Source organism: Mustela putorius, unplaced genomic scaffold (assembly GCF_011764305.1).
Source record: "Mustela putorius furo isolate JIRA1106 unplaced genomic scaffold, ASM1176430v1.1 tig00003871_pilon_pilon_pilon, whole genome shotgun sequence".
Taxonomy (NCBI): Eukaryota; Metazoa; Chordata; class Mammalia; order Carnivora; family Mustelidae; genus Mustela; species Mustela putorius.
The window spans coordinates 6,069,666-6,087,029 of NW_025422023.1; the positions used below are offsets into that span (position 1 = coordinate 6,069,666).

At 35.9% G+C, this 17,364-nt stretch overlaps 1 protein-coding gene across 2 annotated transcripts in view; it reads right to left on the bottom strand.

Moving 5' to 3' along the window:
* The window catches only part of STPG2 (sperm tail PG-rich repeat containing 2), a 594,891-nt gene that overhangs the window by 445,013 nt on the left and 132,514 nt on the right, over nt 1-17,364 (bottom strand). For both annotated transcript variants that reach the window (XM_045067076.1, XM_045067077.1), the window contains one exon: nt 9,433-9,540. In XM_045067076.1, the coding sequence (XP_044923011.1) occupies nt 9,433-9,540 (108 nt within the window). The remainder of the gene's footprint in view (nt 1-9,432; nt 9,541-17,364) is intronic.

The following is a 17,364-nucleotide window of genomic DNA, read 5'->3' on the forward strand; positions in this document are numbered from 1 at the left end:
CATCCAAACTTATAACATTTGCTTATTTTCATGGTATGGAAATTATTAGTCTCACCACCACGTGGCTAATCTCACACTACCATTATAACATCAACCAACATGCAAAACCAGAAAAATTAACAGTTGGTTCCTGCAAGCCAACAGAAATGAACTCCTGCAATATACCAGCACTTCCCCTTGTAGGTAACCAACTTCATTGTTTTCTGGTTTATACGTTATGTGTTTATATAAAAAATAAGCAGATATGGGTATGTTTCAGGTGTACAATATAAGGGTTGTATTATTCTATATATTACTCAGTTCTCATCAAGATAAGTATATTCTTAATCTCCTTTACTTCATCCATCCTCCCACCTATCTCCCCTCTAACAACCACAAGTTTATTCTCTATATGTAAGAGTCCGGGAGGGGGGTGGTAATTGTTTGTCTCTTTTTTTCCTTATTAGTTCATTTGTTTTGTTTCTTAAATTCGACATACAAATGAACTCATTTGGTATTTGTCTTTCTCTGTCTGACTTATTTATCTTAGCATTATAACCTCTATGTCCATTCATGTCATAGCAAATGGCAAGATCTCATTATTTTTTACAGCTTATATTCCAGTGCAGTGTGCGCGCGCGTGTGTGTGTGCGCATGCCACTAATTTATCCATTCATCTACTAATGGACACTTGGGTAACCTCCATATCTTGGCTATTGCAAATAGTGTTGCAATTAAAAACTTCCAAACAGACATTTTCCAAAGACATATAAATGCCCAACAGACACAGGAAAAGATGTTCATCACTAATCATCAGGGAAATGCAAATCAAGATCACAAACTTAAACCTGTCAGAATTGCTAGAATCAAAAAGACAAGAAATAACATATTGGTGAGGATGTGGAGAAAAAGGAATCCTCATGCACTATTGGTGGGAATGTAAATTGATGCAGCCACTGTGGAAAACAGTGTGGAGTTTCCTTGAAAAATTAAAAATAAAATTAGTCATATAATCTAGCAATTCTACTACTGGGTACTTAGCTAGGGAAAACAACACTAACTTGAAAAGATATATGCACCTTTCTACTTATTGCAGCATCATATGTATGTTTCTGAATTTTCTTTCTTTCTTATACAAAAGGAGTACTGATGCCTTGGCTTAATTCTGGATGAATCTAATCAGTCTCTGGAAAAGAGGAAATAAGGCAACTGAGTATGAAACTGTGTTAAAATTTCAAGGAGTCAAGATGACAGAGGAGTAGCAGACTGAAATGACATCAGGTCACAGGAGTTCAGCTAGATAGTTATCAAACCATTCCAAACACTTACAAACCCAACAGGAGATCGATGAGAAGAGGAGTAATTCTAGAAATAGAAAATCAACCACTTTCTGAAAGACAGAATGTGCAGAGAAGTGAATCCAAAGTGACAAGAAGATAGACCACGGGTGGAGGGGCCGCCTCCTAGCAAGAAGTGCAGCAATGGAGCACAAAATACGAACTTTTAAAAGTCTGCTCTACTGAGGGACATCACTCCAGAGGCTAAGCAGGGGTGGAGCCCTCGTGGGGACAGTGTGGTCTCAGGTCCCGCAGGGTCAATGAAAGATCTGGGGTGTCTGAGTGTAGCAGAGCTCACAGGTATCAGAGCCGGGAAACCGGCTATGGAGATAGAGCCAAAGAGTGAGTTCTCAGCTAGGGGGTTATCTTAAAATGTAATCCGCAGCACAGTCAGACCACTGCTCTTTGAGCAAAGACCCCACAAGAAGCAGATCGGGGAGACCCACCTCTATCTGCTGGAAGAGCAGAGTGGCTGGATCTGCCAGGTTTGGAGACTCCTAATGGGATGGGGTACCAGGCAGGGTTAGCTCGGAGCTTGGCTGGAGACCAGGGAGACGGGAATCACTGAGAGCTTTTCTCAGAGGGCATACTGAGGAGTGGGGTCCCAAGCTCCCTGCTCCTCTGGGCTGGAGATTGGGAAGCTGCAATTTTCATTCTCATCCTTTAGAGCGCTTCGGAAAGCATTCAAGGAACAAAAGCTCCAAGAGCCAACAAACCTAAGGAGATTTGTTAGCCCAGCCCCTGGCAAGGGCAGCGCAATTCTGCCTCGGGCAGAAACATTTGAGAATCATCCCCCTCGGGCAAAGACATTTGAGAATCACTACAACAGGCCCTCCCCCAGATGATCAACAAGAACATCCAGCCAAGACCAAGCTCACTGATCAAGGAGAACAGCAGAATTCCAAGGAGGGAAAAGCAAAGCATGGAATTCATGGCTTTATCCCCATGATTCTTTAGCCTTGCAAAGTTAATTAAATTTTTTTTATCTTATTTTTTTCTTATTCTAATTTTTTTAACTTTTCCTCTTTCCTCTTATAACATTTTTTAACTAGTTTATCTTAACAATACCTTGCTTAAAAAAAAATCTTTTTAAACCTTCATTATTATAGTCATATGTTACCCTTCATTATATCTAACTTTATTTTTTTTATACATATAGGGTTTTTTCTTCTAAAAATTTTTGGGATACAATTTATTCTAATAGATCAAATTACACCTTAAATCTAGCACAGGGCTTTGTTCTAGTCTCAAACCTGAGCAAATTCTCTCCACTTTCTTTTTCTAACCAACATATCTTATTAAAACTTTTTTTAGAATTTTTTTAAAATTTTCATCTCTAAAGTCATATTCTATCCCTTCATCATGTTTACTCTTATTTTTGTGTATATATAAATTTCACTCTTATTTTTGTGTATATATAAATTTTTCTTTCTTTAAAATTTTGGGAGGAAAGAACAAGAGGCAGTACCAAAGGCTAGAGACCTAATCAAATGGACATATGCAATATGTCAAATCTAAAGTTCAGAATGACGATTCCAAAGGTGCTAGCGAGGCTCAAAAAAGGCATGGAAGATATTAGAGAAACCCTGTCTGGAGAAATAAAAGCCCTTTCTGGAGAAATGAAAGAACTAAAATCTAACAAAGCTGAAATCAAAAAAGCTATTAATGAGATGCAATCAAAAATAGAGGCTCTTACTGCTAGGATAAATGAGACAGAAGAGAGAATTAGTGATATAGAAGACCAAATCGTGGAGAATAGAGAAGCTAAGCAAAAGGGAGACAAAGAACTACTTGACCACAGGGGGATAATTCGAGAGATAAGTGGTACCATAAGATGAAACAATATTAGAATAATTATTAGAATAATTGGTATTCCAGAAGAAGAAATAAGAGAGAGGGGGGCAGAAGGTATATTGGAGAGAATTATTGTAGAGAATTTCCCTAATATGGCAAAGGGAACAAGCATGAAAATCCAGGAGGTACAGAGAACCCTCCTTGAAATCAATAAAAATAGGTCCACACCCTGTCGTCTAACAGTAAAATTTACAAGTCTTAGCGACAAAGAAAAAATCCTGAAAGCAGCCTGGGTCAAGAAGTCTGTAACACACAATGGTAAAAATATTAGATTTGCAGCAGACTTATCCACAAAGACCTGGCAGGCCAGAAAGAACTGGCATGATATATTCAGAGCCCTAAATGAGAAAAACATGCAGCCAAGAATACTATATTCAGCTAGGCTATCATTGAAAATAGAAAGATAAAAATCTTCCAGGACAAAGAAAAACTAAAAGAATTTGTAAACACCAAACCAGCCCTACCAGAAATATTGAAAGGGGTCCTCTAAGAAAAGAGAAAGCCTAAAACTAGTAGACCAGAAAGAGAGAGAGACAATATATGGTAACAGAAGAGAGACAATATATGGTAACAGTCACCTTACAGGCAATACAGTGGCACTAAATTCATACCTTTCAATAGTTACCCTGAATGTAAATGGCCTAAATGCCACAATCAAAAGACACAGAGTATCAGAATGGATAAAAAAACAAAACCTGTCTACAAGAAAGTCATTTTATACCCAAAGACACCTCCAGATTTAAAGTGAGGGGTGGAAAGCAATTTACCATGCTAATGGACATCAGAAGAAAGCTGGGGTGACAATTCTTATATCAGATCAAGTAGATTTTAAGCCAAAGGCTATAATAAAAGATATCATACTCAAAGGGTCTGTCCAACAAAAAGATCTAACAATTTTCAATATCTATGCGTCTAACGTGGGAACAGCCAACTATATAAACCAATTAATAACAAAATCAAAGAAACACATCAACAATAATACAATAACAGGAGGGGACTTTAACACCCCCTCACTGAAATGGACAGATTATCCAAGCAAAACATCAACAAGAAAATAAAGTCCTTTAATGACACACTGGACCAAATGGACATCACAGATATATTCAGAACACTGCATCCCAAAGCAACAGAATACACATTCTTCTCTAGTGCACATGGAACATTCTCCAGAATAGATCACATCCCAGGTCACAAATCAGGTCTCAACTGGTACCAAAAGATTGAAATCATTCCCTGCATATTATCAGACTACAATGCTCTGAAGCTAGAACTCAATCACAAGAGGAAAGTTGGAAAGGACCCAAATACATGGAGGCTAAAGAGCATCCTACTAAAGAATGAATGGGTCAACCAGGAAATTAAAGAAGAACTGAAAAAAATCGTGGAAATAAATGATAATGAAAATACAACTGTTCGAATCTGTGGGACACAGCAAAGGCAGTCCTGAGAGGAAAATATGTAGCGATATAAGTCTTTCTCAAGAAACAAGAAAGGTCTCAAATACACAATTTAACCCTACATCTAAAGGAGCTGGACAAAGAACAGCAAAGAACGCCTAAACCCATCAGGAGAAGAGAAATAATAAATATCAGAGCAGAAATCAATGAAATAGAAATCAAAAAAAAAAGTAGAACAAATCAATGAAACTAGGAGCTGGTTCTTTGAAAGAATAAGATTGATAAACCCCTGGCTAGACTTATCAAAAAGAAAAGAGAAAGGACCCAAATAAATAAAATCATGAATGAAAGAGGAGAGATCACAACCAACACCAAAGAAATACAAGCAATTATAAGCACATATTAGGAGCAACTATACACTAGCAAATTTGATAATCTGGAAGAAATGGATGTATTCCTAGAGACATATAAACTACCACAACTGAACCAGGAATAAATAGAAAACCTGAATAGACCTATAACCAGCAAGGAAAGTGAAACAGTCATCAAAAATCTCCAAACAAACAAGAGCCCATTTAAAGAAGAATTAATTCTTATTTTCCTGAAACTGTGCCAAAAAATAGAAATGGAAGGAAAACTTCCAAACTCATTTTATGAGGCCAGCATCACCTTGATCTCAAAACCAGACAGGGATCCCATCAAAAAAGAGAATTACAGACCAATATCCTTGACGAACACAGATGCGAAAATTCTCACCAAAATACTAGCCAATAGGATTCACCAGTACATTAAAAGGATTATCCACCACGACCAAGTGGGATTTATTCCAGGGCTGCAAGTTTGGTTCAACATCTGCAAATCAATCAATGTGATACAATACACTAATAAAAGAAAGGAGAAGAACCATATGATACTCTCAACAGATGCTGAAAAAGCATTTGACAAAGTACAGCATCATTTCTTGATCAAAACTCTTCAATATATAGAGATAGAGGGTACATACCTCAATATCATCAAAGCCATCTATGAAAACCCCACAGTGAATATCATTCTCAATGGCGAGAAACTGAGAGCTTTTCCATTAAGATCAGGAACATGGCAGGGATGTCCATTATCACCATTGCTATTCCACATAGTACTAGAAGTCCTAGCCTCAGCAATCAGACAACAAAAAGAAATTAAAGGCATCCATTTTGGCAAAGAAGAAGTCAAACTATCACTCTTTGCAGATGATATGATACTTTATGTGGAAAACCAAAAGACTCCACTCCAAATCTGCTAGAACTTGTACAGGAATTCAGTAAAGTGTCGGGATATAAAATCAATGCACAGAAATCAGTTGCATTTCTTTATACCAACAACAAGACAAAAGAAAGATAAATTAAGGAGTCAATCTCATTTACAGTTGCACCCAAAACCATAAGATACCTAGGAATAAATGTAACCAAAGAGGCAAAGAATCTATACTCAGAAAACTATAAAGTACTCATGAAAGAAATTGAGAAAGACACAAAGAAATGGAAAAACGTTCCATGCTCATGGATTGGAAGAACAAATGTTGTACAATGTCTATGCTACCTAAAGCAATCTACAGATTTAATGCAATCCCAATCAAAATCCCACCCATTTTTTTTCAAAGAAATGGAACAAATAATCCTGAAATTTATATGGAACTCAAAAAGACTTTGAATAGCCAGAGAAATGTTGAAAAAGAAAGCCAAAGTTGGTGGCATCAGAATTCCAGACTTCAAGCTCTATTACAAAGCTGTCATCATCGGGGCGCCTGGGTGGCTCAGTGGGTTAAAGCCTCCGCTTTCGGCTCAGGCCATGATCCCAGAGTCCTGGGATTGAGCCCCGCATCAGGCTCTCTGCTCAGCAGGGAACCTGCTTTCCTTCCTCTCTCTCTGCCTGCCTCTCTGCCTACCTGTGATCTCTGTCTGTCAAATAAATTAAAAAAAAAAAATTTAAAAAGAAAAAAAAAGCTGTCATCATCAAAAAAGTAGGGTACTCGCACAAAGACAGACATATAGATCAATGGAACAGAAGAGAGAGCCCGGAAATAGACCCTCAACTCTGTGGTCAACTAATCTTCGACAAAGCAGGAAAGAATGTCTAATGGAAAAAAGTCTCTTCAACAAATGGTTCTGGGAAAATTGGATAGCCACATGCAGGAAAATGGGACATTTCCTTATACCACACATGAAAATAGACTCAAAATGGATGAAGGGCCTCAATGTGAGAAAGGAATCCATCAAAATCCTTGAGGAGAACACAGGCAGCAACCTCTTTGACCTCAGCCACAGTAACATCTTCCTAGGAACATCACCAACGGCAAGGGAAGCAAGGGCAAAAATGAATTATTGGGGCTTCATCAAGATCAAAAGCTTTTGCACAGCAAAGGAAACAGTCAACAAAACCAAAAGACAACTGACAGAATAGGAGAAGATATTTGCAAATAACATATCAGATAAAGGGCTAGTATCCAAAATCTATAAAGAGCTTAGCAAACTCAACACCCAAAGAACAAATAATCCAATCAAGAAATGGGCAGAAAACATGAACAGGCATTTCTGCAAAGAAGACATCCAGATGGCCAACAGACACATGAAAAAGTGCTCCATATCACTCGGCATCAGGGAAATACAAATCAAAACCACAATGAGATACCACCTCACACCAGTCAGAATGGCTAAAATTAACAAGTCAGGAAACGACAGATGCTGGCGAGTATGTGGAGAAAGGGGAATCCTCTTACACTGTTGGTGGGAATGCAAGCTGGTGCAGCCACTCTGAAAAACATGGGGGCTCCTCAAAAAGTTGAAAGTAGAGCTACCCTATGACCCCGCAATTGCACTACTGGGTATTAACCCTAAAGATACAAATGTAGTGATCTGAAGGGGCACGTGCACCCTAATGTTTATATAGCAGCAATGTCCACAATAGCCAAACTATGGAAAGAACCTAGATGTCCATCAACAGATGAATGGATAAAGCAGATGTGGTATGTATGTGTGTGTGTGTATGTATATATTTACACACACACACACGCACACACACACACACACACACACAATGAAATACTATGCAGCCATCAAAAGAAATGAAATCTTGCCATTTGCAACGACGTGGATGGAACTAGAGGGTATTACGCTGAGCGAAATAAGTCAATCAGAGAAAGACAATTATCATATTAACTACCTGATATGAGGAATTTGAGAGGCAACATGGGGGGTTTGGGGGTAGGGAAGGAAAAAAGAAACAAGATGGGATCGGGAGGGAGACAGACTGTAAGAGACTCTTAATCTCACAAAACAAACTGAGGGTTGCCAGGGAGAGGGTATGGAGAGGATGGTTGGGTTATGGACATTGGGGAGGGTATGTGCTATGGTGAGTGCTATGAAGTGTGTAAGCCTGATGATTCACAGACCTGTACCCCTGGGACTAATAATATATTATCTATTAATTGAAAAAATTTCAATTCCAAAAAAAAAGTGTTAAAATTTCCCAGGTGTTTTTAATACACAGCAAGACAAAGCACCATTGCTATAAAAGAAATCCTATGTTTTAAAAACTAATAGTTGAAGACCTAAGAAATTCAATGCATTTAGATAAAAAACAAAGGAACTCCTTAACTAAAATAAATATTTAGAAAAATGTCTATTTCTAGAAATAGAAAATTCTATTCTATTCTAGAAACCAAAAATTATGTTTTCCTCATCATCCCCTTAAAGTTTATATCATATTTTCGATTTCTGAAAATATATTCAAAAATTTTGTAACTGATGCCAAATGATATCAAATAAGGTCTATATATTAGAGGAATAGAAACAGCTTAAGAACTGAGGGCTCTAGTTATGAAAGTGATATTTTTTTAAAAATCAAGGACACACATACACACACACTCAAAATATTCTATTCTCACACATCTGTTTTATAAAGTACCTTAAATACTATCAAGTCGCTCAAGGCAGACACCTGGTATTCATTCTTGATTCTTCCCAGTCCCTCAGCACAATGTCTAACCCATTAAAAAGTCATGTTAATTATGTTTCCAAAAATATAACTGCAATTCATCTCCATGTCTCCAAGGAGGTGCCTCTTAAAAGCACAATGAAACTACAGTAACTTCTAGGCATGTGAAAGTTTATAACCTTCCTGATAACCTAAAATAAATTAAATAACCTAATACCTAAGATAAATTAAACTAATAACCTAAGATAAATTAAAATAATCAGAGCTGAATGTAGTACAGTTGAATAAATACTGCAACTACCTTGATCTAGAGGCTGCCACATTATAAAAGTTTGCTGGTATTAAATTGCCATGGAAATATCTTAGATACCTTCAAGTCGTCGCCTTGGTATATACCCTGGAAAATGTGATACAATTACTGTGAAATATACTCTTGTATCACAAATAAAGACCCTAGTTGCAGTTGTAGATTTGTAGATATGTTCTATCCCCACCCTCCACAGAAAGCCTTCAGAACCTTCTCTGAAAAATATGAATGTCTTTAAAGATTACATGTTAATAGTCTACTTATTCATTGGCAGAGTACATTTTAAAACTCAGACTAAATCTCTTATAAGCTAAACTGAACGTTCACATATACAAATTTAAAATGTTTAATAGATGGTTTTAATTCAAATATTCACCTTTGCATGCTACTGTTAATATTATAATCTTATTTCATTTCATTTTAACCATATAATTCTGGCAGTATGATTTGCCCTATCCATGTCTGTTTCCAATTTGCTTAAATATCACTTTTCTTTTTATGATCTCCCTAAACACTATCAGATTTGTTGCTGGCTTCACATTGTATCTATTATGTTCTATGTATGAAAATGACTATAGAACATTACCTGGGATTGAGAAAGAAAAGCAGGTGATGCATCATTTACACTTGGTATCATACTTTCGGCCTTCTGAAATTGACTTTTAATGTTATATTTTCCAGGCCCTGGTACTCCCTAAATTACAGAAAGAAAAAATACATGTTCTCATTAAGAAAGCATCTATAGTACCTAAGGGAACAGTTCGCTAAATATGTGAACCAAAGCTACAGGGTTTTTAAGCAAATTCCTATGTGATACTACCAAAGTACTTCATTAAAAGGAAAGCCAGAACAAACTTCTTAAGAGAAACAATGAAAAAACTTCTCTTAGCAAAGCTCCCTAGGAACCTGAAAAACACACTACTTGAAACTTTGCTGCCCTCTACTGATAGAGCACAGACAAGATGGTCTATTCACATAATTAAACATTACAATGAATAAAAGTGGCTCCTATATTTTTTCTATTTAAATATATACAACCAAATCTTCTCTAAGAAAATATTTCACTGTCTTTTCAAATTTCTCTTAACCAATAGGCTACTTCTTTTCCAACAAAGAAGCTTCAGGATATATTTTATTTCAAACACAAATGTAAAAAAATGGAAAAAAAGTAAGACATTAAGTTTTAACCAGATGCTTTACAAGAGATAAAAATTAATTCAGTAAATTCCGAGGTTGACTTTTTTATTATCTTAATTAAACATACCTAACTTTATATGTATAAATATGTATCAAGAATTTAAACACATATATATTTATCAAACATATACAAGAAGTGCTATTTTAAAATGTAACAGAAAGTGTTATATATTAATCATCAAATACTTTAATTACCTTGACAGAGTTCCTTTCATAGTATAAAAAGGTTTCAAATCTTCTGTTTGATATATACCTCCTCTACTTTTCTATAGTTAAAAGAATTATTTCTGAATTTACGAAATACGTACTTGGGTGTATAATAAAATTCCCTCAGCAAATCCTGTCATCTCTATCATTATTATATGTCCAAAACCAACATTTTCTCTCCACTTTCACAGACACCATGATCCAAGCCTCCATCTTTCACCAGGATCTTTCTGATTGCACCCCACTTCGACGTGGCCTTGCCCTCCTTCAGTCCACTTTCAACATGGCAGCTAGTGATGGATCTGGTTAGACTGCACCACTTGCCTTCTCAAATCCATCCAATGCCTCGTAATCTCACTTTGAACAAAATTCAAGGTCCTTAATATGATATGAATTTCACCCCAGACACATTATCACCACTCTAACTAATCTCCTATTACTCTCACATTTCCACTCACTCTGTTTATCACAAAGATCAGGCATATATCAACCTGAGGACTTTTGCACTCTTTGTCTGGGATGTTCTCCTAAATAGCTCCATAGCTCACTCCTTCTTTTCAGTCATATCACTACTCAATGTTACCTTCTTAATGAGTCACTTCCAGGCCACCCAATCTAAAATTTAACTGCATCCTCCAAAAACTTCCCACCCTCGTTCCCACCTATTTTTTTAACCTTATCATTTTTTACTATCCAAAATACAATTTTCTGCTATGTTGTAAGACCCAACAGGACAGTTATTATTTGTTTTGTTTGCTACTGTTTCTTTAGAGTACAGAGGAGTATGTGGAGCATAGTAGGTGCTCAGTAAATATTTGCCAAAAAAAATGGATGAGTGCATGAATGCATGCATTGAATCCTAGATTTTCACTGATCATCTAATGGATTTGGAGATATGTTTCTCTGGGAAATAATGCAGCTCCAAATAAGAACATTAACCACTTTGAATAATGGTAAAATATCTTAAAGCCCACATATTTAATTTATATTTAATAATAATAATACTTGGGAAATTTCTGTTTAGGAGAAATTTTCATATGTAAGTTTTCATATTAATAGATTTGATTCTAAAAAGTTATGCAAAGATCTGTGTTAACTTGTCTCAGATGAACAAATCTATGCCATTATTTTGTGCCTGGTGGAATAGATAGATGCCCTTTGGCTATGGCATGTAAGATTATTTCTAAATCTATGAACTTACAGTGAGTTACGTTTAGAATTAAAGAAATGTCTACAGAACTCTGTTTATAAAAACCTATGAGATATGAATCAAACACAGAAATATAGAAACCATAACTTCAAATACATAATATTAATCTATTTTCTTGAACTTTACAGACATGCTTTATCCATCTTCCCCATATAGAAAGGCTTAGTAAAAAATATTCAGCTACTGACAAACCGGGATAACTTTCTACAGTTATAAACAGTAGTATAAGTGGCCATTACTATAGATCACAAGGAAAAGACTGCGAATAATTAGATAAGTGAATCTAATCTTGGGAAATATTTTGCATTAAAGAAGAAATGAAACCTTGACCTCTTCAATGAGTACTTATTTTTCTTTTTTTACCATTTTTTCAAAAAGTTTCTAATGTTACTGAAATTTTTTTCACTAAAATAAGATATATCAGTACAATTAGTCTTTTGCTTCTAAAAAGTTAAGCTTAGGATTTAATAGCCAGTTAAAATATTTTTTAAAAATAGAAGATAATGACCACTCATGACAAGTCTCCATTTATAACATTATAAAGTGGGAAGACTTTGAGAAGACCAAACCCTAGGTACAGGCTGAAAATGCTATAACGTTTATCTTGCTTTTTCAAATTGTTATCAACAGACCACCTACATTAGTATCAACCTATTAAATACACAGCCCCTTCCCCCACAGTGTCTCATTTGAGATCTAGTGGATCAGAATCTTGTTGGGTAGAGGAATCTACACTTTTAACAAGCTTCACAGATGATCCTCATGCATAACAAAGAACAACAGCTCAGTCCAAAAGAGGTCACTATTACAGCATCTTCTGCTAAACACATGCATACATCCCAAAGAAGAAGGCCTCTGCACTGGGAACAGAGGTTAAAGATTACTGGGAAAGGCTGTTTATATTTTTCATGTGTAACCTAATAAAAATGGGCCACTTGCTTCAAATAAAAACCGGGGTATGGCATTACAGGGGTTAGGGAAACTAGGAGAAGCCACACAGTTTTACGTTCACTCCTCTACCTTGGAGTCAACATCAATGATGATTTTCTTTTTTTCATTAAAAATATTAAAAGTTTACTATGTGCAAAGAACTGGTATATAGTAATAAACATGGGGTCTGCTTTTGAGAAGCTGACACTTTAGTTGTTCTAAACCCAGGCTACACATGATAATCATCCGAAGAACTTACAAAAATAATAATGACTCATTCCAGCATATTCAAATTAAAGCCAATGGAAATGAGACCCAGGTGTCTTGTTGTTGTGGTGGTTTAATCTAATGCTTTTTGGTTGATTCTAATGTGCAGTCGGGATGGAGACATAAATCGTTTTAAAAATCACATTGCAAGGCCTCATCCAGATGCAATCACTCCAAAGGTTCTGTAACCACCATTGTTTCCTAGAGTTTCTGAGTCCCCTTCACGTAAATAAGGACCACAGTGAGACCAGGTTACCAGGTATTTCTTTCAGCTCACATTCTATAATTTTAACTTCTGCAATCATATTTTTAATTTTCCAATTCTCTAAATCTTTATTCACACTTGTATTATGTTCTTTCTTTCCAAGGATATTAATTATAATTTTATTGATAATTCTGTTCTCTTTATTGTCTTTTTTCTTAAAGTTTTATTGATTAGGGGTTTTTTGTTTGTCTTTCTCTGTGTTTCACATTGGAGGATTCCTCAAATGTCTGGTGATCTCTTGCTCCCCATTCAGATTTAAGAGTGATCCACTAAAGGAGTTGGTTGAAAAATCCACATATTTATAGATTCGACTTAAAACGTATTGGACTTCATTAAGCTGTGATGGAATCATAACTCAGCCTTTGCATTAGTGGGCCCCAAAACATCAGTTTTTTCTCAAGTCTGAATGACAAGTTAGGAGAGTGGGAAAGGTACCTGGAACTCTCTTCTATATATAAACTTTCACTTACACCCTGATTTTTTTCTTGTCTTACTTTTAATTATGAAAAATTAAAAGCATGCAAAAAATAGAGAGAGAATAGGTTAAGGAATTTCCTTATACCCATTACCCAGGGCCAATAATTCTCAACTCATGTCCAAATTTGTTTCCTAATCGTCCCAACTTCCCCAATCCTCACTCCAATGATGTAGAAGCAAATCCAAAATATCATAATTTTATCAATACATACCTCAAGCAGCATATATTTCTGAAAAATAAGAGACTCTTTAACATAAACAAAAAACCATTTTTTATTATCTTAAAAATCAACAATGATTTGATTCCTTACTTATTCAGTTCCAATTTCTGTGACTACCTCATAAATTTATGTGTACAATAAATATATGTATATATTTTTTATATGTTTATCTGAATCAGAACCCAGTTAAAGCCCATACTTAGCAGGAATCAAGACTCTTATAATCTGTAGTTTTCTTCTCCACCACTTTATTTTTTTAATTTCACTTTATTTGATGAAAAAGCTAAGTTTTATACAATTTTTAAGCATTTTCACATCTTGTATTTTCTTGACTAAATATCTATGTGTCTCCTATCCCTCATACTTCGGTAAGCCAGCAGTTTATATAAGGGCTTGATCAGATTCTAATTCAATTTTTTTCAAGATTACTTCATAGATGGTGCTGTATACTTCCATCAGGAGGCACTTTTAACAGCTGGTTCTTTCAATTCTGCACCATTAGCAGCCATAAATGATTTCTGACTAGGTGCAGCAACTTAGTAGGGGTTCCAAAATGATTACATAATTCTATAATTCCTCTTTATTGCCTGAAATAGTTCTATAATTGAAATGCTTCTATAAAGAGAGACTTCTCTCAATAATTATTTAGTTATCCTAAGGTATAGTTCATATAGGAAAATGAAGATAAATGCTTGGGGTTTTTTATTCCTTTTATTTATCAGTTTCAAAATACCAAGCAGATTCTTGCATATTCCAATACCAATCAACAGGTCTTTCAAAATTCTAATTTTAAACTCATGGATTAAATACACTTGTATTGCTCTTTGATACTGAAATCATCCCATCTTCAGCTAGTGGGAACTTAAGTCTTTTTGACATAATCCCAGTAGTCTTTCATGGTTCCCTTGATTTCTGGTATGACAAGGTGCTTCAGATTCTTCAGATATAATTTCTGCCCCAGACCTCGAATTAGCCATTTATCCAAGGAGCTCTTTTTAAATCTGGAGTCTAGGAATACCCTCCATTTTTGTTACATTGTCTCATCCCTTTCCTCTCTTATATCAGTGTTCCTAAGTCCAGAGACTATCTCATTTGATTTCTCCACCAACAGACCTCACATCTTCTCCAGGAGTGGCGATGAGGAAGTCACCTAGCTATAAGAGATTGTGCTTCCTATCCGGATTATCACCAACCCTGCTGTTTCCAGTCCCACCTACCACCTCCAAAGTCATTGATATTCTTGGGCTTTTTAAAGGTACTGTAAGGTGACTAGCTTTCTTGTTGGCATCCTTCTCTGAAGGTAGTTACATAGCAGCTTTCTCTATTCTACTATTTCACATTTACCCATCAGTTTTCCATATTTGAAAACTGAAGACATCTTTTATCTTTTATCTATGATCATCTCCTCTCCCATTCATTTTGTGTTTGGAGTATTACACCTTCTTTATCCTTTTACTTACTAGTTTGGTGGGGCTTTGGGAGTGTTATGGTCCTAAGTGTAACTCTCCCAAATTCATATTCTGAAGTCTTAACCCCCAGTACTTCAGAATATAACTGTATTTGAAGATAAGGTTTTTAAAGATATAATTAAGGTAAAATGTGGTTTTTAGGGTGGTCCCTAATTCTGTATGCCTGGTGTCTTCCTAAGAGAAGGAATTTTGAACATAGACATGGGTGCGCACAGAGGAAAGGCCATGTGAAGACACAAAATGAAGACAGCCATTTATAAGTCAAGGACAGAGGTCTCAGAAGAAATCACTGCCAACACCTTGATCCCAGACTTCTAGATTCCAGAACAGTGAGAAAATAAATTTCTTCTGTTTATGCCTCTCAGGCTATGGCACTCAGTTGTGACATTCCTAGCAAACTAAGAAGGGAGGAACCTAAGATATAAACATGGATTCAATCTACCTTGTTCAACAGAAGTCCATCTATCCCATTCAACAAAACTAAAAAATATACAGTATTTCATGAAGATAGAAATATAGCAGAAAATATAACAATGATACCCACCAAGTCTAAGAGTTATGCTGATGGTAATTTTGAGAAGGAAAAAGTCAGCTTTATACTTCTGACAAATAATAGTTCAATAACACTAACTGAATAGATGGGACTATAAAGATAGACTGATGAATACCACCTATAACTTGTGGCATTTCTGCATCTCTCTTTGAAATACAGATGATAGTTTTTGCAAGATCTCTCATATTTGCACAGAACATAAGAGTATGCATATTGTACCTGAAACTATGCCATGGACTTAAACTTAATATTCCAATATAGAACTCAAAACAAAAAATACCAAAACTGACAAAATTACAATGGTTATCAAACAAGGTTTGGTGTAATAAAATCTACAGAGAAGTCTAACATTAAGATTTTGAGATTTTCATTTTCTTCTATACACTTTAGTTTCACATCTAATTTAATTGTTGCTTGTTCTGCCAGTATAATTTTGAAAGTGACCTCATTCTAAAGTTTATCCATATATATCCATGCTATAATACTAAGACATTGCACAAAGGGTGCATGGGGGGATACGGAGGTACTTAGGTCTTTTACTAGCATACATCTAGGTATCACAGAAAGGTTTTCTTGCAGTTAAGAGGTTTTTCTTAGTCTATAAAGTTCTCACTTCTGCAATCAATACTTTCTTAGGTAGTACTTTTTGTTCACCCTATCTTTGATCCTTCTCACAAATAAAATGAAGAAACATTAATTCCCTATATTTACTGAGCACCACTGTGTGGCAGGCGCTATACTTGATATATTCCTATGTTATCTTTAATCCTTAAAAATCCTGTAAGATGGACAACATTACTCAAGTTTGCCCAATAGGGAAAATAAGATCCACAGAGATTCAATAACTTAGCTTTAAGCACAACTAGTAGGGGCGCCTGGGTGGCTCAGTGGGTTAAAGCCTCTGCCTTTGGCTCAGGTCATGATTCCAGGATCCTAGGATCGAGCCCCGCAACAGGCTCTCTGCTCAGCAGGGAGCCTGCTTCCTCCTCTCTCTCTCTCTCTGCCTGCTTCTTTGCCTACTTGTGATCTCTGTCAGTCAAATAAATAAATAAAATCTTTAAAAATATTAATAAAAATAATAAATCTTTAAAAATAATAATACAAAAAAATAAACACAACTAGTAGGGGCATAAACTAAACTAAGGTCTGAGTAACTACAAAACTCCTCTTCCCTCCCCCTACCCCAGAAGTATTACAAAAGGTCAATATTGCAGATATTGTGACAAAAATTATTGAAAAAATGTATTAAGCTATTATGGGAACATGCCCTATTTTATATATTTTGGAATGCAGTCAGATTCGTGATTCCAGCTGATATCATATGGATTAGAGAAACTAGGCAACTGAGTCCAGCAAAACCAGAGAATCACTGTACTTGTGAAGACTAATTCCAGTAGGCCTAGTATTAGTATAAGTTATTTTACTAAAGTATCTACCAGGCACTGATCCCTGGTCAAGGTATGAAACTACTGACTAATAACCTTGCTTTGCAATTATCGCTCCCATGAATTTCAGAATGGTTTGCATTAGCTTATTAGCATCGTGCACTGATAACAAGGACATGGATGATCTGCACCTGGTCTTGCTGAGACTCCTGCAGGGCTTTACTGTTAGTACTGGTTATGTAGCAAAATATCCTATGTGGCCAGCAAAGTACAAGAAACTGTGGGAAAAGACTCCATTTGTGCTCCCCGATTCTGAGCTGTTCATGCATTTGTCTGA